Source organism: Streptopelia decaocto, assembly GCF_964273445.1.
Source record: "Streptopelia decaocto genome assembly, chromosome: 2".
In the NCBI taxonomy this organism is placed as follows: domain Eukaryota; kingdom Metazoa; phylum Chordata; class Aves; order Columbiformes; family Columbidae; genus Streptopelia; species Streptopelia decaocto.
The window spans coordinates 13,114,590-13,141,448 of NC_138655.1; the positions used below are offsets into that span (position 1 = coordinate 13,114,590).

Sequence of the window (26,859 nt, forward strand, 5' to 3'; positions counted from 1 at the left end):
GCTCAGCACCGCTCTCGGGTGCTTTCTGTCCCCAGGGGCTGCAGGCATCTTTCAGTCGTGGAGCTTTTAGGTGCTGGGTTTTCACTCTTCCTCCCACCGACCCCCATGTCACAGCCACCCAGACAAGCCACAGCAGATGGAGATGGGGTGGCTGGGGTGACCAAGGCTCCCGGTGCTTCCAGCACCAGTGCCCCCTGCCCACATCTGCACGTGCAGCCTTCCCAGTGCTGTATTTACAAATTGAGCTACAGTGCATTTCTGGCTGTGAATGTAACACACCAGCCAGGGCTTGAATGTAAAAAACCCAATGTTTTTAATGTTCAACACATTAAGACCTCCTCTAACTCATACCAGTGCATGAACCTAATAAGTTATATTTATATATTACATATTTTCATATATTATATTGCTTCATATATATGTACGTATCTGTTGTGCATATTTATCTATAAAATATTTTAAAATAGCATTGTAGATAAGAACATAATGCACATCCATATATATAAAACATACAGACATAAAACATGACATACATACATCAAACATTACACAGCTATAAAGTAGATACATATGAAATATGCATTTAGAAAACATTCTGTATATAATATTATCTCTCTATATAATGTTCTCTATATAGAACTCTATATAACATATATATTCTGTATGTTTTCACAATTCTAAATTTATCTCTTTCTACAAATAAGATACAACTTTGTGATACATAGATATATATATAATATATACTTATATACATAATAGATACATAATATATGCATAATATACATAATATATACATAATGTACAAATATATACATATATAAAATATATGCATATATATAAAATATACATAAATATAATATACAGCATTTAAAAACATGTCTGTGTAAATATTTATATTATTTGTATCAACGAATCTAATGTAGGCGTTATAAATGGAATTGAAATACACGTTATTTTTATATATATTTGTATTCTATATTTGATGTTTTATATATATAATGTGAAGATATAAAAACGTGTTCATGCACAGTCTATAAATTCACTACATGTGTATATATATAGATGCTATTTGTGCGCATACACATGCTAACACCTCGGAACCAGGTTTCACCGCTACTCGCACCAACAGCTCTATGGCCCCGCCCCCACCGCCCGGTCCGGTCCCGCCCCCAGCCTGGGCCCCGCCCCCCAGCCCGGCCCCGCCCCTCCCCGTGCGGCTTGCGGCGGGCGGGGCGGTGCCGATAAACACTGCCACGTGCGGCGGGGAGGGGCGGGGCAAGCGCCGCGCTTCCGGCAACACGCCGCCCGCCGCCACATAAATAGCGCGGAGCGGCGCCGCGCCTGCAGCTCCGCCGCACCGGCACCCACCGTGTTACCGTGTCCGGGTTCCGCCGCCTCTCCTCGTCTCCCTCCCGGGTTTGGTCCCGCTCCGTCCCGCCGCCATGCCGTTCCTGGGGCAGGACTGGCGTTCCCCCGGGCAGAACTGGGTGAAGACGGCCGACGGCTGGACGCGCTTCCTGGACGAAAAGAGCGGCGGTTATGTCGCCGACATCAGCAGGTACCGCGGGCGGCTCGGTCGCGACCCCGCTCCTGGTACCCCCCTACCCCGCGCCGGGGCCGCCAGGGGGCGCCGCGGTGCGGTGGCGCTGCGGGAGAGCTGGGGCGGGGGGTGGGGGCTGAGTGGCGGCGGGGCCGCGTCCCTGGGCCGGGGGCGGTCGGGGCCGCGCGGCACCGCGGGCTGGTGGTGGTGAGGGGTCACCGTGCGGGCCTGCCGGTAACCACGGGCCTTGCCGCCGCGGAGGCGACTGGGGCTGTCGACGGAGAGGCTCGGCGGCTTCCCCCGGGCCTGCTGTGAACCCCAAACGGGTCTCCCGCACCCCCTGCGGGTGCCGGGCCGGCTGGGCACAGAGGCTGCGCCCCCCTGGGCGGCCGGGCCGCTCCTGCGGCTGCGGGATGGGGTGGAGAAGGTGCGAACAGCCGCTGCCCCGCGGCCCGGGCGTTGTGCCCTCGGGGAGCATCGCTGAGCGGCTCCTGGGGGGCTCCGGAGGTGTCTCCCGTTTCCCTCCCCCCAAAACAGCCCTTTGTCGGGCGGCCCGGCTCTGTGGCCGGAGAAGGCTGTTGTGTCTGACCTTCCCCGGGCCATGAGTAATGTCCCTAGCGTGCTGCTTGACTAATCGGGCTGCAAAACAACAACAAAACCCCCCGGCTGGTGCGGAGCTGCGGGCAGGAGGCCTTGGCAGCAGCGGGGGTGGGATGGGCTCTGCCCGGATCGCTCCTGTCCAAACCGAGCTCTCCGTGTGCATCTTGTTCTCGGCTGTGTACAGGCGGGTTTGTGTTTGCTGGGACCGGGCTGAGGGCTTGGTCAGGAACGTCCACGACAAAGAGACTTGGAGGAAACGGGTTTTCTGTGAAGCACTGCTGAGATGTTATTGTGTGAGAAGGTTAATGTAGCAGGTCTCTATCTCTTGCCCTCTTCTATGCAAGCTGTAAATAAAAATCAAGTTTAGAATCCAAAGCATCTGATATGTAAATAGGAAGAAAAATGTCTGGCTGATGATAGTGTGACTGTGTTGGGAATACAGAGTTTGGCACAGGTCTATACATCTCTTTTTTCCCATTAAAAAGTGAGCAGGTGACACACTGGCCCAAGACTGAGGTCATTGCCATCCCTGGTCCTGGTGCCCAACTGTTCAACCTGTCAAGATGCCTTGGAGAAGCATATGGAAACTTAGCAGTACATAAACTGGGGAATAATCTGCCTCTCATACTGGAATTTGTCCACTGCTGTTGTTATGAAGGTTTCAGATTACAGAGTCATTCAGTAGGAAGTCAACAGTCAAGGGTGTGCTGTTGACACATGTAAGATTTAAAGCAGATCTGTCTTGTGCTCTTGGGCTTGGATTCTGCCACTGCATGGGGCATGTTAAACTGGCCTATTACTGATTTTGTGCAACCCTGATAAAATATGAGCTTGAACATTTCCAAAATGCTTCTTCCTTACTGCTGTACTCTGTTCTCGGGGTTTGGTCCCCCACATGGATGGGGGAAATGTGTAGCTGAGATGTCCTGCTCTCACGTTTAGGTTCTTCTGTGCTAGCTCCAGCTGGTAGGAGTGGTTGGTTCTCCAAGCTGTTGTTGCTGTGAATGTTGTTGGTATTGTCTCTGCTACTGCAGGGTGGTTGTGGAGCAGCAGCAGTGCCCTCCCTGCTGATGTGATGCCCTGCAAGGGGCACCTTGGAGTGGGAAGGGGGACCTGAGGCTTGTGGGGCCCTGGAGCTGGGGGAGGCTTCATCCACCTCTGGGGCCATGTGCAGGTGCCAAGCACCCATCTGGACCTGCTGGAAGAGGTCCATGTTTCTCATGGGGCTGACACACTGACTTGGTCACTTGATTGTGTGCATGCTGGTGATGTGGCTGTGCTGACAGACAGCAAACCTCCCTCTCCTGGCTGTGGGCCTGGGCTGGTGATCCTGTTATCAGTAGGGGGAAACAAGGAGTCTTGTCCTGTGGCTTTTCACTCTGCGGGAGCCTGCGCTGAATAGCTGTTGGAGGTGTGAGTTGGTACTACCGTTGCATTGTTTTTGGAGGGTAAACAGTGTAAATATGAGGTCTGTAGAGGAAGCAGTGTGGCTGTGTATGGGTCCCTGCGGCTGTCGCAGAGGCAGCTTGCCCAGCGCTGTGAAAAGCAGCATGTCTCAGCATCTGTCACAGCTCCAGTGATGTCCCAGCCACAGCAGCTCAGAGGTGCATTAGGTGCCCAGGGCCACTCTTTGAGTTTAGTTAGACCCTGCCTGGGACCCTTCTTTGAATTTAGACCTGCAGGCAGCCACTCTCCCATCCATTGCAACCTGCTAGGGCAGTGGGGTGGCTCTGGCTCACTCTCCTGGGTGCATCACCTGCCTTCTCCAGGCAGCACACTGTGTGCAGGGGACTCTGCCTGCAGCCCCTGGTGGGTGCTGCCTCTCCCTGCCACCCCAGGGATCTGTGGCTGCTCAGAGGCTTCTCGGTTTCACATTGCTGCTTGGATCTGCAGAACATGGAGATGTTGATGCACAGTCTTTATAGATGGACTTTTATTGCCTCAAAGAAAATAAGCAGTTATAGCTTCCTTCACTAATTATATAGTTACAGCAGAGCTCCAGCAAATGCAGAAGATGGGTGTACTTGGACAAGAGATACTAGCTCTTAATTTGTACAGTCACTACTGTGTGGCATTTGGAAAACCACTGGCCAAGTCTGAACCTCAGCTACGCTTTTCCTGTAAGCTTGGAAGAATGTTGTGTAGGGACTCTTTTGTTAATAAATGTTTTGAGTGCACATATATATATATATATATATGTCCTCAGATGTCTGAATATGCCCTTCTGTAGAAATCTGACTGGCTCAGAGGAATCTACAACCTACAGTAGGAGGATATGGTGTTATTTAAACATAGAAACTGGTTGAAAGGAGGAAAGGAATGTGGCCAAGCAGTGTCCCAGTACTAACAGTGCCATCTGCATTACCTGCTGCTGCCTGGTTTGGGTATTTTAGCACAGAAATGAGACACCAGAGGCTCATTTAAAGATACCATTTCTGGATGCAAAAACTGCCTGCAGACTTCTTGAGCAGCCTGGAAGGAGGCAGCTTTGGAGCTCACAAGGAAAACCTGTGTATTTTCTCTTTGCAGGAAACATAGTGTTCAGCAGAGTGCAGAAATAAACATAATCCTTGCTTTGTGTCATTCACAGTTTCTGTAAGAAGGATGATCACAACAAAGAGAATCTCTTCAACAGTCTGAATTATGACGTTGCTGCCAAGAAGAGAAAAAAAGACCTGCTGAATAACAAAACCAAGATTCAATGTAAGATGTCTATTTGGGCTTTTTTTTTAAATAAAAGTTGCTGCAAAAGAATGGAAAATGCTTCAGATCTATGGCTTTTGTACAGGGGATGAGGAGTCTTCCAGAGTGTCTCAAAGGGCTTTGCGCCCATGTTTGACCAAAGTAGAGAACTTGGATACAGTTTAATGTGAAGATTTATGCCCCTTTTAGTAATCCCTGCTCTGAGGAGTTCTGCTTGTTATGTTCAAATTTTTGTCATTTGTGTTTATCAGAAGGAGGGTAATTTTTTCCTATGGTACATTCAAATGAACCAGTTCCAGGTTTTTTTCCCCCTGTAGACTTCCTTGTGCACAACAGGCTAAATTTATTCTTCCTCCCATATGCATGTTGAGTACTAATCTACATTACTGGAGGCTACAAGCCTGAATGTAAGCTTTGATCCTATCGCTGTGTGCGGAGTGCATGAAAAATGAAATAAGGTTTCAGCTCGCTCAGAACAATAGAAGGTTTGAAATCTTCCTGTGTGCACAGCGAGCAGCCGGGGTCTCGTGCTGGGGAGGGCTCGGGGGAGCCTGCAGGGACAGCAAGGTCTGCGTTGGTCTGATTGCAAGATAGGTACTGGAGTCAGACATGAAGGCTACAAATGTAAATATACACAGAGGAAATGAGTTATGATTCCCACACTACTATTAGCTCATTGTGCATCCCCCAGGATTTTGGAAACTGATGCCAAAATCGGGCCCCTCTGTGTATTCGGTTCTCTGAACAAACAAATGTTACCATGACAGTTTTTGGCTGGATTGTGCTGTGACCTACTATTTAAAAGGGCCCAACGCTGGGTCTGTGTGCCTGTAACTAAGACTGGGTTTGTCCCTGGGCTCACAGTACCAGGCAGGAGTACATTGCTGCATCCTTAGGTGGAAAAATACTCTGAGAGCACAATATTTCCTTTAAGAAAAGGAGTCCAGCAGGATGGGGAGGAGAATTTTTCTTACTCGAGCTAGTGAATTGCCAGTGTGTGGTGGAAGAGAAAGGTCAAAAGCCTCTGTGAGAATGGGGTGGGAGAAGGGTTGAGCAGCATAGCTGCAGAAAAGTCCTTGCTCTAACAGCAAACCCAGTTAGCAGCCTGTGGTGGGTACAGGGAAGCTATTTTGGGGAGTGGATGGGACAACTCCCATTTCTGAGGGAAGGGAGAGGCTAGTAGAAATAGGAAAAATTTGGTCCCAAATAGGGTTTTTTCTTTTAGCAAGTTAGCTGCAAGCACAAGCATGCTCCTCTGAGCCTGACCTCACTGCTAAAAGCTCTCTCCCACATGCCTGGTGTCTTATGACATTTTTGCTCAACTTCAAATTTGACATTCAATCCCAAGCCTGTAACCAAGGTAATGAATAGTTAATAAAATCAATAACAACAAAACCTGGCTGTCAGCCACATTTACTGTCTGGGACCATAGACGAGGAGGTGCTATGGTATATCTGTGGCTGGCAGATTAAACATTTACAGTCTTGAGCTGTGTCATTGAAACAGAAGCCTTTTCTAAGGCTCAGGGCTGCAGTATCAAATGAAGCAGTATGGAAACAAAGCAGCTGAGCAAGTAACTAGTTTTGGTTTCAAGTGTGGTGGTGTAAACACAAAATAACTTAATTTGCACTAAAAGGGCAGTAGGTGTTGAGAGCAGAACAGAGATCCAGCCCTCTGCAAGGTGGAGGATTAACTGAGCAAAATGTCTTTGTCCAAACAGATTTCCACCAGGAGAAGTGGATCTATGTTCACAAGGGGAGCACAAAAGAGGTGAGTACCTCCATAGGTTCTTTGTCCCCTTTTCTACTGTTTTTTCCAAGCAGTGGAAGAGCCTATGTTGATATAAATCAACAGAAGCTCTTAAGATAAGTGGAAGATCTGGCTTGTGGTTGGAATTTCAGTAATGATTTTAAGCCCCAATCAGGGAGCCAGGGCTTGCTGTACAAGGTTCTGTACATGTGTTTAAAATATGACTTGTTTGCTTCCCTCAGTTTAAAAAAAAAAAAAGCCATTTGCAGACCAAGCCATAATACTGTTCTTGGCTTTCACCCAGTACAGTCCTAACATGGAAAATCATTGGAATTCATCACAACAGCTTGTGCTCATGGAGAGAAGTGGCTGTACGAGGCCGCTCTGAACCTGCACTGTATATTGAACCCTGGAATGTGCGGCTCGTTCTCACCTGTAAATTGATGGGTCATGAGCAGAGTTCAGGTCACTCTTGGGAAACTACCACAATCTACATTGGTCTGTGCCCACTCTTGACGTCAGTAAGCGCAGCTCTGCGGGAGACAGGGCTGCCCTCTCCGGCTGTGAGCTGGTCCCATGCTCTGTACCCATTAGCTTGCTAAATCAAGTTGCCCTGGGTCATGTCTTCACAGTGCTGTCTGGACTCATGTCTGTCAAAACATGACCCAGATGGTTTTTTTTTGCTTCTCAGCGCCATGGTTACTGCACCTTGGGAGAAGCCTTCAACCGACTTGACTTCTCCAGCGCTATCCTGGACTCCAGGCGATTCAACTATGTTGTGAGGGTGAGTGAAGGGCTGGGGTTTATTTTGCTGTGGTGGAGGCTCTGGACTGAGCACCAGTTGGCTGATGGGAAGCACTGGTAAAGAGAGATCCAAGCATGTGAGTGGGGGTGTTGGGCTTTTCTCAAAGTAATTGATGGAAGTTTTGTGGATCAATGCCCAAAACCGCCTCTTCGATCTGTTAAAATGGAGAGGGAGGAAGGTGGTGGTAATGTAGATGGGCTGTCATTAGTCTAGCATTCCTATGACTTCTCAGTTGTGAAATTCACTTCTGAAACCCAGAAAACTTAGCTTCTAATTCCTCAGTTTTCAGTTCAGCATCTCAATGTCATTCCTGTAGCCCCAAAAGGAGCATGGGCTCTCTGCAGAAGCCATAGAGCAGTGGGGACCTCTTTGCATAGGAGGTTCCAGCTCCTTGGAGCTTTGTCTCTTTTGAAGTCATACAGGAGAGACTCTAAGGGAGCTGAGTGTTTTGGGAATGGGAGGATGGACTGAACCTCTTGGAGGCACTGATCTTAGCTTCTATGTTAAGGGTCATGGTTACCCTTAGTTCTGTGTGACTGGCAGCAGTTTCAGTGGCTGAAGCATTAGGTTAGTCCTGACACCATTAGTTGGTAGGAAGGAGTCATTAGCCTCATATTCCCCATGCTCTGGCTTTGCATAACAGATCAGAACTTCTCTTTTGGCTCTGGGTGGCCAAAGGGGGTGGTAGTGGTTGGGGGAACTACTGTCCTGAGGGCTGTATGTTTATGTGCATGTGATCTCTGCAAATTGATCTCAAATTTCAGAATGCTTATCAAGGTTTGGAATTCGATAAGCTTAAGAAAAAACCTGTTATTAACTTGAGGCTGTTTATAAACAGCTCCTTTTCACATCTCATCAGCAGCTGATCACTGGTGAGGCACCAGCTGTTCAGGTTTTAGGTTCTGGTGCAAGCAGCACTGGTATTGCTTTCCCTTTGCAGAGTCAAATGTCATGAAAAGTGTCTGGAGAAGAAATCATAGAATCATAGAATAGGTTGGGTTGGAAGAGACCTTCAAAGGTCATCCAGTCCAACCCCCTGCAATGAGCAGGGACATCTTCAACCAGATCAGGTTGCTCAGAGCCCTGTCCAGCCTGGCCTTGAATGTCTCCAGGGATGGGGCATCTACTGGCAACCTGGGCCAGTGTTTCACCACACTCATTGTAAAAAGAAAATTTCATGCCTAGTCTGAATCTCCCCTCCTTTAGTTTAAATCTATCCCCCCTTATCCTATTGTAACAGGCCCTGCTAAAAAGTCTGTCCCCATCTTTCTTATAGGCTCCTTTTAAGTACTGAAAGGCCACAATAAGGTCTCCCTGGAGTCATCTCCAGGCTGAACAACCCCAGCTCTCTCAATCTTTCCTCATAGAAGAGGTGCTTCATCCCTCTGATCATTTCCATGGCCCACTGGACCCTCTCCAAGAGGTCCAATGATCTGAGCAAGTTCACCTTGGCTTGTTCACCTGTTGTCTAGGTGACAAGGAGCCTGTGATGACCCACCCCCTGTGCCGGAAGGTCACTGGCAGTCACATTGATGTCCCACTGCAGGGGTGGTGGCCAGGACTGTGTGTGCTGGGGGAGGCAAAGAGGGATACAAGTCCATGGAAACTTGGGCTATTGCAGCTCTGCTGGTCCTGGGACAACTTGTTTTCCCACTTGTGTGGAGAAGGTGATCACGAGTGCTGAGGTACTCTGTGTTTTCTGATACCAGATATATAAGCACACTGTCCTGTCATCTTCAGGGGGATTATTGTGGAAGGAACAGTTCATGCCAAGGCTGTCAAATATAAAAGAGGAAAACAAAACCTGTACCTGGTGCTCCAGATATCCCTTTGGCAGACTTACTGTCTTATGACAACTAAGAACTCCAGGAGCCTGAGCTAAGCGTGGCCTCAGGTTGTGCTGTGCCACGTGACGGGCTTCTGCTGCTCAGCCCTGGGCAGTGTGTGTCTCACATGGGACTGCAGTGATTGAGCAGAAGTCCCATTAATTTTAAGAGTAAACTCAAATTTCAGTCAAGTCGTTGTGGTCTGGTAGGGAGGCTCAGGCTGATCTTTTCTTCCTTCCCCCTTGTTCCCATGAGGACTTAATAAAAGCATCCCAAATCTACTGTGTATCCAAAATACCAGTGTTCTGTATGAAGTTGCGTGTGTCGTTGTTTCAACAAATTACCTCTCTTCTGAGCTTTTAAGAGTAGTTTTTCCCCCAGTAGTTTTAATGATACAGCACTGCTGAGAAGTATGAAGCTTTATAATTGAGGCTGACTTGCGGTTTGGCAGATTAAAGAAGATATTAAAACTGGTACCATGGATCAAATATAAAACTGACTTTTTAAAATGAAAGGCTTGTATCAGCCAAGTCTCCGGTGGATAGTAGCTCATAAAATGCCTCATGTACCAAATTTACTCATTAAAAGCTCTGCCTAGATGCGGATCTTGTTTATGGTCCTTTGCAAATCGCAGACCTCTGAGAGCACACAGATGAGCAATCTGTCACATGGAAAATGCCTTGAACATTGGCAGGCAAAACATTTTTCCCTTCCCTCCCTCTCCTTGTTCTCTCTACTTCCACTCATTGCTCAGGGTATCTGATTAATGTCACACTACTTAGTTCATCAAGCAAATGCTTTCCAAGGAAGGAATTTTAGAGTTGGAGGCAGGGGGAGAATATGAGGATGTCTGTAGGGGAAAAAAAAGAGAGAAACAGCTGCAGGCTTGGGATTCTGCTGGCTACACCCAAATTTGCCCTATGGAGAAATAAGCTATATCACTGCTGAGAGCAAAATGGGCTTTCAGGCTGAACATCAACTTGCCTTTCTCAAAGCATTCCTTTCTGAATTTCTCTGAACTTAGGTGCTACAGTGTTTTCAGTGCTGATTTTTTTTCGTCATACAGAAGTGTCTGCTGCTTAAGGGATACCCAAACTAAGTTCTTTTGAGTTTTTAATGGTGCACTGATAAAGTGGGCACCTTAAGTGAGGTGGAAGTGTGAGCTGCACGAAGCTTGGCAGGTATTTTTCATTAGTAAATACCATCAGCGGTAGCCAAGTGAGTTCATGTGACTAAAGTGGAAGAAATTTTCCTCCAACATCCATCTTGTCTTGATAGTCTGCTGATATAGGGCTGGAAGTGCTAAGTATAGGTGTTGATGCTGTGACCTGATCCTTGCTCATCACTTGAACTGCCTAAGTGTTGCAGGACAATGTTCCTTTTTTAGAGCTTGTAAGGAAGTGCAGGATTGACCCGGAGGAACCCAAACTACTTCTTGGTCTTGAAGCAGTCCTGGTTTTTCTGGTCTTACAGATTTATTGAATAGACTGGAAGCATAAGTAATAATCAGCAGAGACAGAAATGCCTGCAGCTCAGAACTTGTTGGTTCTCCTTTGGGAACACTGTTCAGATGACAGTGAAGTTTTGCAGGCTGCTTCTTTCAGGAAGATTTGTCATGGGACAATTGTGTAGTGATGTCTCAAGGGAAGGTGCTGTTTCTGATCATAAAAACTTAGGTTAAGCTGCATGGGCACTGCTTCTAGAATAACATGATCTAGTTTAGTGTGCAGCCTGCTAACATAGTCTCTTAAATTTATTTCTTAAGCTTTTATAGCAGCGAGCTCTGGGAGTGCTGGATTTATGCTGTGCTGAAAGAATATCATCTTCGTGCTGTGTCATGGAGATCTGTCAACACCTGTGCTGTAGATCATTATAACTTGCCCTGCTCTTGCTCTATCTCCCAGCCAAAAGCCGAGGTGACATTTCAGCCACAGAAAGTGAAGGCCTGTGAGAGCAAGGAGAGGCTGGAGGAGGGGTTTTTAATTGCAGTGTGTTTCTCTAAGGGGTCCACATGTGAGGAGCCACATCCCCAACCAGGAGGAGCAGGGTGCAGTCCAGCTTCCCTATAGCTGCTGTGGGGTATTCAAAGGGGAATTTATACTTCAGTAGTTAGAGACTTGTGATGTTAATCATTACAAAGCATTTCTCTTTTTGAGGCAGGGCAACACTCTCCTGCTTGGTGCAGGTGGCCTGCTGAGGATTTTTTTGGCTTTGTGTGCCATAAGCCCCCAGCTGTGGATTATTTGGGGTATGGATTACCTGGACACCTTGGTGTTGAGCTGAGTGGCAGAAGTGCCATCTGGCTGTCACAGGTCTCAGCAATGCTGTGCAGAGCAGCACGTTCTCATGGCCCTGAAACAGCCCCTTGTTCCCTGCCACCTGGCACTGTTTTGCTTGTTTTTTTTCCTTATGTGTATGGGAGGAGGACAAAGAGGACCTGCTCTGCTCCTGGAGCCAAGTGGCTCATTGCACTGACTGCTGTAAATGGATGGTTAGTGAGGTTTGAGCAGGAGCCCTATCACGCTTGTGGGTAGGTGAGCAGGTTATTGCCGTGCTGTGGAAGATGCTGCCACTTTTGGAGAGCCTCTGGAAAAACCCACTGCATCTCTTGCCTTTTCTCTGTGGCTCTGGCAGACCTCTGAGAACAAACAAAATACAGGCGAGGCGGTAGGAAGGATTTTCTGGGGAAGCTACCAGGTCACCTTTTCAGCTTCTGGGGAGTTAAGAGTGTGAATTGGGATCTAATGCCCTGTTTACCAGAGGTGTTGCGGACTCCAGTTAAAATCGGCCAGAATGCAATCACTTAGTGGTCTTGAAAAGCAGGCCTTTTCAAATTGCTCTTAACCTTTCCCTGTGCACTCTCTCCTACCATCTGTCCCTCTCAGTTGAGCGTGGGCTGGACTTAATGCAACCGCATCAGAGCACAGGCTTGCAGCTCTCCAGCCTTTTTACCCTACTCAGCACTAATCTGAATTCATCAGTCTGCTTTTAGTCTGTATTATGCAAGTGGAGATATTGAATTATTTTTTAAAATAATGCTGTAGACCCCAGTCTGGCAGTCCATTAACTGAGAACCTACTTGGCTGGGTCTGTGCCAATATGAAAAGACCCTCAATACACCGGAGCACATGAGGCATGGAGGAACTGTGTTGCTTACCTGGGGTTTTTTGGGGTTTTTTTTAGGTTTTTTTTTTGTATGTATTACATGAGCACAGAAGAATAAGAACTGTATTTTGGTTTGGAGGGCTAGCCAGTTGCTTCAGCCAGCGGTCCCTGGGGACTGGAGTAGTCCTAGAAGTGTCCACAACATAGTTTTCATATGGAATTTCATCCTGTGTTTATTGCTGCAGGGGAAGGGAGGTCACACGATATCTGAGCTGGTTCACTGAATGTAAACTGAACCTTGATAAACACAGACAAGGCAAATTTGAATCTATTCCTTTGGCTAAATTAATTTTGTACCAATTTAGCGTTCTTCAAGGAACTGAGGTTTTAATCCCTGTTCCTCTTCAAGAATGGCCCTGGCGCCTCACTTTAACGGTATTGCATTATGTGATGCTTATCGCTGGGAGCATTTTGGCATTTTCAGTAATGGGCACAGCATTGCGAACGCCCAGGCTGGAGGAAGCTGTCCCTGTGCCAGTTCAGCGCGGTGCATGCTGGAAACAGCCCTTGTTTATGCACAGAAGAGCAGATCTGGGTGCCTGTGTGGCTAATGTACAGATGGAGTCTGGCAAGTTGCTTGCTATGATCAAAGGTCTGAAGGCCAAATAGTTTAGTGTAAGCAGAGTATTACATACTACTTCAGGACATGGATTTTTTTTTTTTCTTTCCCCTTCAGTATTTAATGAAATTAAGAAAATACTTTAAAACTTTCCAAACATTTTGCACACTGCCTTATTTTTAACAGTGTCTAGTCCCTGTGGTCTCAGTCTAGGTGATACAGCGAGAAGACCTGCTGATACCGGCGCACCAAACATGACCCAACTCTCCTGCATCTCTTGTTTCCCTGAAATGAGCCAAGAACACAGGCAGCCTGCCCTTCATGGGGGTTAGCACAGGTCTTTTTTCGTCTTGTTTTCTTTCAGTTGTGAAAAGCACTAACAGAATGTAAACTCAAAACCACCTGATGATGTCGTTAGCATGGAAATTAAACAGAAGAAGGGATGGGTCACTCCAGGAGGCTTCACTGCTCCAAACTGGCCGTTACTCGTGCAGCACCAGAGACAGGGAGAGCAGGGGAATGACTGCAGCAATGCCTCTCCCAGAGGTCCCCGCTTCATGGCAAGCTGCCGGTGATTTTTTGGATACATTCCTGTCATTCTTCTAGCAGGGGGAACAGTTCAGCTCATGACTTATCAAGTCTTGTCAAAAGCCATCTTAGTTACTTGACACAAGTAGTTGCACCTTCTCTGGAGTGCCAGCAACAGGATAGCGTAGCTGCAGATGATAAAGGATTAATAAGCGAGTCATGTGGTAACGTGTTGATTGATTTGTAGCATAAAAGGTTTTTCCTTTCCTTTCTAAATTAAAACAGAAGGCTATGTACATCCCAAACAAATGGACTGACACGTGGACAGCCTGTATTTATGTAATGCTGGGGGAAGGGAGGGAGGCTTGGAAGATCACAGGCCACATGTTCTGCAGAGCATGATCCACGGGAAACTTCCACGTCTGTTCTGGTGGTGGTAGAGAACTGGGGAGGAGAGGGCAACATCCTCCCTGCGGGAAATGCTTCCCTCAGCAACTCCGGCCCAAATTCAGCATTCAGCTTGTATATGAGCCAGATCGGTGGTGGGAAGCAAATCCTAATTGAAAGTAAAAGAAGTTTCCATTAGGAGAGGTTAACAAATGAACAGGACAAACAGGGAGAGGTGGTTTGGTGTTGCAGCTGTGAGAGCTGAACAGAGAGAAGGAAACCTTGGGGGAACGGGGGTTTCTTTGCGGGAGGGTTTGGTTTTATTGTAGTGCTTAACCTTTCTGTCGTGGTGACAGCACTCTGACAAAACCCATGCAACCTCAGAGCTTGACGTAAATTGTGGAGTCTGATTCTCATTAATGCCCCATCAATAACATCCTCATACAAACAGGCATTTGCTCGTGTTCCCTGATGACACTGCTTGTTTATGCCCCAGTGAAGGACGGTGACGTTGGACACCCGTTGTTCCCTTGGTGTGAATAGAGCCTGTCAGTCAGAGCTCTGCTCTGTGGTTTCTCTGCATCTCTGAACCATGAAATCAAGTTTTGTTTGGGTTTTTTTGTTGTTTTGGTTTGTGTGTGTGGTTATTTTTCCCCAAAGATCATTAGTATGCCTTTTTTTTTCCCCAGCTTCTCTTGATACAGATTTAATTGTTTGGCCTCTTCTCTCCTCTCCCTTTGCATTAGTTTGCTCTGTTGTTCTGTCTCCCTTTTATTTTCAAGCAGCAAACAGGTCTCTGGACTGTTTTGCTGTGTCATGTGACCAGGAGTTAAGATTAGAAAGGTATCTGTGTGCTCTAAGGCTTGCAACTTCTATTTTTATCCACAGCTGTTGGAGCTGATAGCAAAGTCGCAGCTGACGTCACTGAGTGGCATTGCCCAGAAAAACTACATGAACATTTTGGAAAAAGTGGTGCAGAAAGGTAAGAAACAGAAGCAGTGAGGTGGAGGAGGGGGAGGCTGATTTAATCTGCTGTGCTCGGTGTGAACCACATCCTCACGAACAGTCAGGCAACACGCGATGAGTGAAGGGGGCACTGCTGCTTATTTCTGTCGTGCGGTTCTGCTTTCCCTCCGTGAAGGACCATGTGGTGGGGGGAGTGGGAAGAAATGTCTGTATTCCGGTAGGTACCGGGGAGGCGATTCCTCCTTCTGCAACTTTCCTCACCACCACCCCTTCTGCATCCTACCGGGTCCTGTTTCTGACTGCAGAGGAGACCGGCTGCTCCTGCCCCCAGCCTGGCACATCTGCAGCCTCCTCTGCCACCTTGTCTGCTGTATCAAGCACTCCCGCTGCTCTGGAGGAGAAGGAAGCTCAAGGGCTGTCTTCACCTGCTTGGGGGCTGAATTGTGGTTGAGATGTGCCACTTTCCTCCCTGATGCTTTAGCTCTGAATGAAGCCTGGGAATTGAGTGGCCTGTGTGTATGAACATAATGAGAAAGGAGATCTGGAGCTGCCTCCCTGCACCTCAGCTGGGGTGGATGGGGAAGAGTTGCAGGTAGATAACCTGCACATATCGGAGGGGAAAGCCGGCTGGTTGTCAGTGGCCGGAAATGGGAAGTGCTGCGGAAAGGGCAGGTCTCATCTGCTTATCCTGGGAGGATCTCTTTCTGTCTGCTGTCTAACCTGCTGTGCCTGGCTTATGTTGAAGTGCTTTCCTCTAAAAAGAAAAGAGCAGGCTGGCTCTCTTGGCCTGTGAGGTTATAGCAGGTAAATACTTGTGTACTTGGCTGAGAAATATGTAGATTCAGGAAGGGATTTGGGCAGTTCCTGTTTTTAACCTTTTTTTTTTTGTTGTTGTTGTTCCTCCAAAGTCCTTGAAGATCAGCAGAACATCAGGCTAATACGGGAACTGCTGCAGACCCTCTACACTTCCCTCTGCACTTTGGTTCAACGGGTGGGCAAGTCTGTCCTGGTTGGAAATATCAACATGTGGGTCCACAGGATGGAGAGTATTCTCCACTGGCAGCAGCAACTGAACAACATTCAGATCACCAGGGTAAGCGCAGATCCCAAAGGCTGAAAATAATGTGGCTTCTTCATGAAACCTTCTCATGTATGAGCTCCCAGTTGGGTGACTGCAACCCACTGTACTCCCAGCACAAGCACAGAGAGCTGGAGAAGGGCCCAAAGCTGCCAGAATAACTGGATATATTCATAATATCACTTGTGTCCCTTAATTCAAACTCAATGTGCATGACACAGGATCACACTCGCTGTTACTGGTCACACACCATGGCTTGACTCCTTAGTGGCCTTGAAGTGCTGGGTCGACAGAGCAGGGCAGGGAACTATCTCCCCTTCTCAAGAAGAGCCTTGAGCAATTAGGCCTCAGTATGAAAAGTCAACTTGGTCTTTCTCAAGCTAAGAAATTGCCTTCAAAACTTGCTTATCAGATAGTTGAGGTTTTTAGATTTTATCTGTAAATTAAATGCAAATTTCCAAATAGCTGCATAACTTGATGCTTCCTGGCTGCAAATACCAGTGATTCTTCCAGTAGTCTGGAGCTGCCTTTTCCAGCCGGACGAGTCCTGCTTTCACAACATTTGTTTTTTCAGCGGTGTCTGAGGATGGGGAAGATGTATTAGTTGATAAATTCCTAACCTGACTTTGCATGGGAATCAAATCTGAGCTTATTCCACAGAATCACAGAAGGGTTGAGATTGGAAGAGACTTCTAGAGGTCATCTGGTCCAGCCCCTTTGCTCAAGCAAGGACACCTACAACCAGTTGCCCAGAAACTTGTCTAGACGTTACTATTTCTGTGGAGTAACTGTGCATGGAGGTGGAAAAAAAAAATAGAGCTTTCCCCCAGTGCTCACCTCTGTGCTGGTGTGCACCTTGTAGGACTTTTCTGCAATGAGCTGCACTGTGAACTTTCCACTTGGGTAGACCAATGGTAGACCAAGGAAATTAACAAAAAAAAAAAGGCAGTTTTTTTCCCTGGTGGGTCAACCAGAGAGACATTTGCAAAGAATTAATCAAAGGGCCTGCTTCCATCATTTTGCATGGCTGTGTTCTCCGGCAATGGCAGGAAACAATTCCAGTCCTTCATTTAGAGTAATGCAGGCAGCAGGACACAGCAGAAGATGAACTCTGGGAGGTTCTGGTGAGTTTGAAGAACTTCAAAAGCAGCACTGTCTGATCTGATGGTGGTCTCTGCCCCATCTCTGCTGTCCCTTCTGGTGTTGGGCTGCAGGGGAAGCAGGAACCATGCTGCATGGTGGCTCCTGGGGCACAGCTGGTCTGTGGGCTGGGGACCTGCCCTGTCCTGGGCTCTGCCAGGGTCAGCACCACCCCAGCATCTGCTGTCCTGAGAACACCACAGGTCAGGACCTACCTCCTGCTGTTCAACTCAGTCATACAATGTCGGATTTTTCCCTCTAGGGACTCCTACAACCACAGAAGCATTTAAAAGAACTCTGCCTATCTAGACAAAAATGAATAAAAATATTGCTTGTGAATGGAATTGCCTTTTATGTTTACAGACACTTTTCTAAAATAAATAAAATAGATCTCAAGCTTGCAAAGAAAAAAAAAAGTTCACACCACTGCAGCTGGCTTCAGGTCAAGCTAGAACAAAACCAGCCGAGTTTAGAGGAAGCAAGAACAAGCTCAGCTCTGTGCAGCCAGTTGCTTACAGTGGGCTGAGTGCTTCTGGTGTATCTGGGAGGGGTGACATATTGCAACCTAAATAAAAAAGCAAACAAAAACTTGCAAAAATATTGTGTGCTAGAGCTGCTTTAAAAAAAAGAAAACTCTGTCCAGAAAGTGACAGCACCCTCATATTCTCTGATCTAATCTGTGTTCTTTTTCCAAAAAAAGTAATGTTTGAAAAGTCCTGGAAAGGAGTACTGAGGGAAAAGAAGTAGCAGATAAGTCTTTGGCACTGACTCAGAAAACCTGTAAGGATTTGCTTGAGTCATACTGGTTTCTTCAGAAATTAGACAGAAGTGTAAGTTTTGGGTTGTGTTTTTGTTTTTTTTTTTTTTAACCCAAGAGCTTAATCCTGCCTGTTGTGCCCCAGTGAAGCTTCTGTGTAGAAAGGGTGCAGGAGAATGTGAAAGACAGGCTGGCAAGGGAGATCAGTGGGAGGTGATCCAAGGCTCCAGTGCGTTCTCCCTACCCCAAAATGTGACCTCAGTTTGCACTGATGGGCAGGCATGCTGTGTCTGGACTTGTGGATTGTACCAAAGAAGTGTTTCTGTGTCACAGGCAGTATGCTTGCAGCTTAACTCTCAGCATGCAGCGTTAGAGCTGTCATGGAAAGAAATGTCCTTTGGACATGGCAGAGATGGTTCACTCTCTCTGGAGAGGTTGTCTCAGGCCTGTCTGGCTGGTGGAGGTGGCCAGAAATCATGCCTTGGTTCAGAAGCTGTGGTCCTTGCAGATGCTGGGCAGTGGTGGGTGGTCCAAGCAGGCTGGTCACTGGGGTGCTGAAGGGAAGGCGGGGCTGATTATGTCCAAACATATTAGTTGTGCCTGTGGAGTTCCTCGTGCAATGGGATGGATGGAGATGGGGCCGAAGGATGTCCAGTGTTCCTCTGTTGACGGTTGTCTGCATGCTTCTTGTTCGAAATGGTTAATAGCTCTGCCAATTGCGAGATGGGTGCTGTGACTCTGCGACTTAAAATAGCAGCATCTCTGTACAGGGTAAATGATAAACTTGGCTCATCTGTCTAACATTGTTTCTTCATTGGGGCCCAATCCTAAAAGCTGCTGTTTGCCTTAATAAGGCTGCGGCTGGTTTTGAAGCAGCTGGAGCCCTGGTTGTGGTTCTTGCTGATGCCTTGCTCCCATGTGTGCCTTGGGTTCCCCCGAGTGCACGGCCTGCTGATCCATCACGGTCAGTTTGTCCTGGAGCTGTGCTGCCATGCGGACTTGCAAAAGAGTCCTGGATCCCACATAGACAAGGTGGATGGGGGGAAAAGGTGGCTTTTGGCTCTTTAGATTAGGATGTGCTTTGGTGCAGCTGAACAGCCTGGAAAACCATGGCTGCAGCTGATGGGAAAGGGGCAGGTCCTTCAAGTGTTCACAGAGGAGAAGTTAGCCTTGCCAGCAGAGGGAAAATCCTGCTGTGGGTACTCATCAGCCACTGCTGTGGTTACAGCAGGATCCTGTGACGACATAAGCTAAAACACATGGCAGAAGAGCATGAGATTCACAGCCATGTGTGTAACAGGAGACTGAACTGGAGAAGTAATGCCAGTGTCCCTCACGGGTAGAGAGACCTGGATGGTTAACAGTTGATACCACAACGTAGCCGATGTCCTGCTGTGGTGAAAGCTGGTGGTGGTGCTTCTGGGAGCAGTCTCACAAGTATGGATGTGGGGTGGAAAAGAAGGGGAAAAGGATGCTTAGACTGCAAGTCTGCTTCTAACTACTATAATACAAATACATGTTCCCTTCTTTGAGGGTATCTCAGACTGTTCTGGGGCAGGTGGTCAAATGTCTCTATGTAAAATGTCTCCTTATTCTGAAGAGGGACCTACTGCTTATTCTCTATGTGAAGAGCAATGCTTAAAAAGCAGTAACTCTACTGCAAGCTAAAATTGCTCAATTTGGTTTGTCTCTTCCAGCCTGCCTTTAAAGGAACCACTTTGACTGACCTGCCCTTGTGTTTACAATTGAACATCATGCAGCGACTGAGTGATGGGAGAGACCTGGTGAGCCTTGGTCAGGTGGCTCCCGACCTGCAAGTGCTCAGCGAAGACCGGCTGCTGTGGAAGAAACTCTGCCAGTACCACTTCACGGACAGACAGGTACAAGCAGAGATGTAACTGCCATTAGTTGCTTGTTGTAACCCACTAGCAAATAAACAAACACACATAGGACACTCTCTTACTTGACTATCTGCTGGATCTAAGGGCTGTGCCGCAAGCTGATAATACAGGCTGGCAGGAGAATGGCTGCGAAGATGATTTACGTAGAGGGCTTTGCATGCCACAGCAATGATTCCTGGAAATAAAAGACTGAGGAATTAGTCATACAGTGAACTTCTTCAACCCTAATAATCCAGGTGGTAACAACTGCAAGTCATGTAGTTACTTCTCACCCCACGTGTATGGGGAAAACGTGCAGGCAAGCACCAGGAATCACCCCGACGTCCCAGGGACTGACACCATTGCAGAGAATCTGTGCATGTGGTCCATGAGCCATGAGTTGTACTTTCTTGCCCTTTAGAGCAAGAAATCCCCTCTGAGCTGTTTTGTGAGTGACAGGACAGTATGTGGAAAACAGCCTTGCTGCTACCCATGTTGTACCTGTGTAAACATCTTTGGCCTTTTGCAGGCTGGTAATTCTCTGAGGCCTTCTAAACTCAAAAACAAACAAACAAACAAAAATCCCTCTCTCTGTTTATGGTGAATGGCTGGGGTGTTCATATCAGACCTCTGCACTTCAGGGACCGTGTGCCAGGCTTCTCTGCTGATGTGGCTGTATTTGCTCACTCTGGATCTGACTTTGGAAGTGACTCTGGGGAAGTTACTTGTATTAACAAGCACATTCAAATCCAGCCTCTGCAACTCATGACCCCCAAAAGAGAGACCGGTGTCTCCCAGGCTAATGTGTCAAATCACAGACTCTTAGAGTCAGTGAAAAAGCAAAATACTTCTGAAATTGTTAAATGCACTTACGCTTGCTGTTCTGCCAGCTGGAAACAGTGGCTAAAGTAGTATGAAATAGCTCCCAGGATTTCACGCTTTCATACAGTAATATTTGTGAAATGGGGATGGAACTTCATAATGGTGTTGGGTGAGGCCTTTGCCATCAGGAAGCTGGTTATAGCTGGATATTCAGAACAGTTTTCTTGGTGTTACAAGGGAGCTGTTATGGGACCAGCAAGGATGAAACTTATGCAAGGGAGAGAACAACGTGAGTTAAAGAGGAAAAAAAAATACAATTTCAATTTTTTTTTTTCTTTAAGATTCGCAAGCGGCTAATCTTATCTGACAAGGGACAGCTGGATTGGAAAAAGATGTACTTCAAGCTCATAAGATGTTACCCACGGAAGGAGCAGTACGGTGACACGCTGCAGCTGTGCAGGCACTGCCACATCCTCTCCTGGAAGGTACGAGGTGCTGGTGGGACAAACTCGGTTGGGGCACAAGCCACGGGGCACTCGGTGCTTCCTCTGATGGCAGCTGGTTTAGCGTGCTGCAGTTCCTTTGCCTGCATAACCTCGTGTTCTCCTATATCTTCATCCTTCCTCAGCTATGAAGACCCTTTCTCCTCTGTGCTTCAAGGATCTCGTCTTCTCTGTGTTGAACAAGAGTAGTGGCCATCAAGGCCAGAGCGGGGAGGGTGATGTCCATACTGTAGGGTTGCATGCAGATCATCTTAGTGCTGCCAGCAGCTCCTGCCACCCACTCCATTCTGTGGAGGTCCTGGCAGCAGGATTAGCAGGAACAAGAGCTGATGGCTACAAAACCCCCCAGGACAAAAAATGTGCTGGCCACTGTGGTGGTATCCAAGGCATGTCTCTGGAGTTAAACTCCTGTAGCTGATGGTAGGGTCCAGCCTCTCTTCCCACAGAGAAGGGAAAATTGTGAATTGGATCTTTGCTGCTTTTATTTCCCTTGACTTGCCAGTAGCCCCTAAAATCTGAAGCCCAGTTCTGAGCTGTCTGTTTTGACAAGAATAGAAATATTATTCTGGGCTCTGCTCTGTCTATTCACAAGTGAGACATCTGGCAGAGGGGCAGCGCTAAGTTGGCTGATGCTCTGGCACCTTTTTTGCAGTCTCTCTAAATGGAATTGTTTTCTCCTTTCCCAGGGTACCGATCACCCTTGCACAGCCAACAACCCGGAGACCTGCTCCACCTCCCTTTCACCGCAAGACTTTATCAACTTGTTCAGGTTCTGAACTCGGGTCACCGCAGCTTACGATATTCTTACAGGACGCTTCATGCCACTGAGCTTGGACACTCCATTTGTAAATAGTGTAAATATTCATGTTTGTTCGAAGCTCCTGAGTCAAGAAACAAGAGGATCTCGGAGATGAAAGGTGAAATTGCTCACTGACGTGCAGCACTTAAGGAATACAGACTTCTGTAGGACTGGTGTATAAATGCAGCATGTTGTACAGCGTCCCTTTTTTATGGTCAGAGTACAAGATACAGGGCAAAAAACTTCATTTTCTGTTTTTAGAAGTTAAAAATGAATTTGCCCCAAAACCATAAGAACTCTTTTGGTTTGTTTCTAATAGAGAGAAAGCAATATGAGGCTAGGACTGTTGAACTGTTTCTCCATCTGGTTTTATTTAGCGTACATATTTATAAATATGAGGATTTAAAAATATTTATGAAAAATATCCCTGTGACAAGTTTAATAATACTTTTGTGTTTTTAAAAAGGACACATTCTGAAATACGTAGGACAGAACTCAAGCCTACTTGCAAAAGAGAATCGCACCATACCACTTTCTACCTCTAATAGATTGAGTACCTTTCAAACAAAAATCCAGTGTACAATGTGAACTTTTGTATTTTGTACAATGATTTAAAGGGAAATGTTTGTGATAGTAAGCATCTTTTCTTGTATTAATGCTTACCTCTTTACATTAGTTTTCTTGCTCTACTCAGTGCTTGAATGCCTAGATGATAGGCACCATATAAATACCTAAGACTTTACTCCATCCTCTTTTAACTTGTTGGTTTTATGAACGACTCAGCAAAAGGGAAAAGAGAAGCCACAAGGATGAAGATTATCTAAAAGGGAGGAAGTTCTATTATAGAGAAACAAAGGACTGAGTTTAATCTCACTAGGTTAATTGCAGTGGTTGAAATCCCAAGTGAGGTTAGAATCTGGTTCTTCAAGCCCATGTTTTCCTAGTTTTCCCACATACACACTGCTCTGTATTCGCACTGCTGTCAAGTGAATTCGGTCATCTTGGAGCTGGTAAAATATAGAGAGAACTGGGCTGTTGAACACAGTGAAATGATGCGTTTTTTAGTCACTGAAGACCGGCAGCATCGTGTTTGATTTCAGAATCCTGGAGGTTCAGGAGATGAGCAAGACAGCATGAAGAAGTAGGTCAGCATTTTTCTAAAGGCAGCAGTCAGGACCAGGCGAGTGAGGGATTTCCAACATGGCACTTGACATCTTCGGTTATTTCTCTGTGCCAAGGACATCTCAAAGACCAAGCCTAGTCCCTTCTGCTTCCAATGCTGACCACCTCTATGGGATCCTCTAACACTGGCCTAGAGCTAAATTTTCAGTCCTATGGAATAAATGGTCAAACTCCAAACTTCACTGTGGCCGTGATCTGGCTCACAGTCTCCTCTGTTGCGTACAACGCTTCACTTTTCCCTACAGTGGAGCTAGAAGAATCCAGCTCGTATGTAACAATTTGAAAACCTGCAGTGGAAAGGTTTTGCCAGTAGATTTCCTGTATAGCACTTTCTCTGTGCACGATATAAGCAGGATGCCTCGGAAGGGTAAATATTCAGTGGGCTGTGTGTGACTATGTACAAAGAATTGTGAGGAAGAGGAGTACTCAGGACAATTCAGGAAGAACTACTTGAGTTAATTATTGTTAAATATTCTGTTCCTTTTTTTACATTTTTATAACTGACTTTCAACACTTTTCTGCCGCTGTTTTATATTTTTTAAAAAATCGACAGTATTTGCATTTTTGCAAACTAAATCACTTTGCATACTATTGTAAGAGATGCAAAAAGGGAAAAGAAGCTGCCTCTAGATGGAGCAGTCAGGAAGAGGGGGAGGAAGGCTGGAAGGAGAAAACCAGGAAGATGCTGCCAAGAACTGCGCTTCTCCTGCCTTCCAACAGCAAACCCAAGCTTCTGCTCTTCCAGAGAGCTCGGTGAGCCTGTGTTGCCCTTAACCATGGCCCAGAGCTTGGCACTCTCCAGAGAGGAGGGGAAACCACGTGCGGGATAAGGGAGCTTTGTCTTGGTGTTGCTGCCCCATCCATCAGTTTGACTGTGGGTGGAAAGCGTAAGCCTGCTGGTCGTATTCGTGTCAACTGAAAGTGATTTAAAAGCCGCTACCTTGGAAAAATGAACTTGTGTTTGTTTGGGGGGATGTTTGTGAGTGAGGGAGGCCAGTTTTCATTCTCACATTGATGGCAGTGGGTAGAACGAGGCTGAAATCTGGCTTGGTGAATGAGAACATTAAGGACAGAAACCTGCAAGTGAAGCATTGCCACTATATTTGGAGATTCTAGCAGTCAGAGGACCCGTGCCCCTTGGCATCTTCTGTTTCCAGCTCTGTCGGGGGGTTGGTTTGTCTCAGTCTTGCCTCTGCCATCCGCAGCGACCCAGCCTGTTGTGATGGGGAGGTGACGGTATTTCGGTATGAAATACTGGGGGGTTCTGCCTAGTCCCAGTCTGTGCTTAGCAGATGACAATTTATCCACTGTGAGACTGTGACACTGGGTGAATTTTAAGCTCAGGTTTGAATCCAGCCTAGTGCATTCCCTGCACAGCAAGACACCAAATCCCTGCTTTTAGCTGCCATTTGGGAATGTCTCAGCTCTAGCCATTGCCTCTACCAGCCCTTCACTGGTCTTGACCAGAATTTATTCAGTGTCCTCTGCCCAGGGTCATGCTGACAACATACTGAATGTGCAGCTGAGGCTCCTATTTATAAAACTTACTTCAATTCACGTGTTTTCTGATTTCTCCGCACTGCGTAGATCTTAAAGGGTCGAAGTGCTGAAGATGATTTGTAAATATATACAGACACTTGTGTGTTGCTTGTGTGAGGTGCTGGGATATTGCCATCAAAACCAAGCAACTATTGTAGTGGAGAACAAAACGGACTAAACAAAAAGAAACAGAATAAGCCTCATTCAGTTACTGCCTCGGTCATTACCCTCCTGCTACAGCAACTGTCAAATAAGACCTTGATCTCTTTAAGAGACTCATTGTTTCTGGAGTGGCTGGTACAGGGAGACATTATGGTGAATTCCATACTCGTGTTTTGTATGTAAAACAAAATGCTCTTGCATCCAAATACCTTAGTTTAACCACTTGTAAACAAAGTGATCAGTGTTTTAGCAGTGCAGAGGCATCTGCTTGGCTGAGCATGGCAGAGTAACAAAACCAACTGTGATAACAGGAGCTTCCAGGCAGGATGGTGCAAGGCTGCTCTCGTGCTAAAAGGACCTCTTTATTGTAAGACAATTGTGGCAAAGCTGTAGTGAAAGGTAAACAGATTTTTTGCTTGTATTTTGGAAGTAGAACGTTCTTTTCAAATGACATTTCACCTTCCAGTTAGTTGATGCATTCCCATTAGACATGCATCAGTTCTTATGCTATAGGAAAGGAGGGTTTTTCTCTCTTCGGGGATTTCTCCTGCCAGCATATCCGGAGAAATCTCATTATCTTCAGAGCATGTGTTAACCAGTGCAACTGTGTAGAATGTGGTACTGTGAAGAGGAAAAATAGATCCATGCAGGGGAGGAGGCTTAGGAAGGGAGAGATCCCAGAGATCTCCGTTTCAGCTTTCTAGAAGAGGCAGGTATTTGGAGTTCGTTTTAATGTGGTAGCCACTTCAAGAGGCACAATTTCAGCTGTACATACCTTAAGCCATTTATACTAACTATGGTATGGTAAAGTTTGATCATAAAATGTGTGCACCTCCTCTTATATTGTTTGGGTTTCTTTTTTTTTCTTGTGGGAGTTTCTAGATCCTTTTGTTTTGTAAAGTGATTAGGAAAACTTGTATTGCTCTGAAGACCTTGCTTTGTATGTAAACGTTTAATTGCACCCTGCCACTTTCTGTATATGGGAATATCTTTTTTATTATTTTTCTTTGCCCCCAGGTTTTGAACTGTTTGTGTTCCCATTTCTGTTTGACTTCAATTACTCTTGTGAAGCTATCGCCTTTTAGAACATAACGCAGGTACTAAACCAGCTTTTCCTGCCCAGAAAATTCTTTGGCCCTTAGTAGCTAAAATTTAATTTAGGGCAGGAACATTTCAAATTCTGTTATGTAGCTAATAAATCAGATGTGCTGTTTCGCGCTAATCTCCTGCTCGGTACAGCAAACCAGCGTTGTCCTCTGCGGTTGTTCTTACAAACCCGTTACACAGCTTCCCCACAAATCAGCACCTTGCCAAAAAGACGTAGCTTTAAATTAAAATGCCACTCTTCCTAGCTGGCCTGTTTGCAAAAACACAGAGCTCAGGGAGCTGAAGGCTGGTCAGGTTGATAAAGACTCCCTGTTCCAAGGTTTGGGACTCTGGTGTTCTGTTTGTGCTGCTTTTCTCAGCTCGTAGCTCCTAAAGACGCTTGTTAAAGGCTCTGGAGACGTGGCCAACCATCCACGCAGCTGTCAGCGTGGGGCTGCCAGGCTGTCTCAGGGTCTTTACCAGCGCCCGATTTCTATCCCACATCTTCCTCCAGTGGATTTGTTGATAGCAAATCAGCTTTGCAGGATCTGGCCTGAGGGAGGACAAATCCATCTTGTCCTTGACACAGCATTCTCTAGTAAATTAATGCCTTGAACACCAGAGAGATTCCTCCTCCATTGATCAAGCAGTGCTGCTTCTCCTCCTGGGAGGGCAGCTGAGGGTGGAACTCACGTTTCTGTAGCCATCCTGCACCGCATGGAGCGCTAACAGGTCAGCTCCCAAGAGAACATTTTAATTTCAAATAGCAAATATGCTCATCTTTAGGAACTAATCTGCAGTAATTATAAATATCTAGTTATATATGGAAGAGAGCGTGTGTTCTGTTTTGCTTTTCCTTAAAGTTGTAACTAGAGGTGATATGAAGTGAAAGGCGTCCCTTGTATAATAAGACTTCTGTTTAATATTATTGTGTGGTTAAAATCCTTCCATTATAAATTTGCACACTTTTTTCTTCCCTTGCATGTTCGACTCTGATTTCTACAGCTGTTCTGTGCAGACAGTAATGTATTTTTGTAAAACATTTTTGACACTGAATTGCAATAAATGTTCAAACAATGTGAA

The 26,859-nt window shown here is 46.4% G+C and overlaps 1 protein-coding gene across 1 annotated transcript; it reads left to right on the forward strand.

Annotated features, from left to right (window-relative positions):
• The first annotated feature begins 1,327 nt into the window (after window positions 1-1,327).
• Window positions 1,328-26,859, forward strand: FBXO32 (F-box protein 32). Its single transcript, XM_082044770.1, has 9 exons — window positions 1,328-1,558; window positions 4,731-4,843; window positions 6,564-6,613; window positions 7,284-7,376; window positions 14,751-14,844; window positions 15,737-15,921; window positions 19,501-19,683; window positions 20,847-20,990; window positions 21,695-26,859. The coding sequence occupies exons 1-9, from the start codon at window positions 1,443-1,445 to the stop codon at window positions 21,782-21,784; spliced, it is 1,068 nt and encodes a 355-aa protein (XP_081900896.1). The 5' UTR covers window positions 1,328-1,442; the 3' UTR covers window positions 21,785-26,859.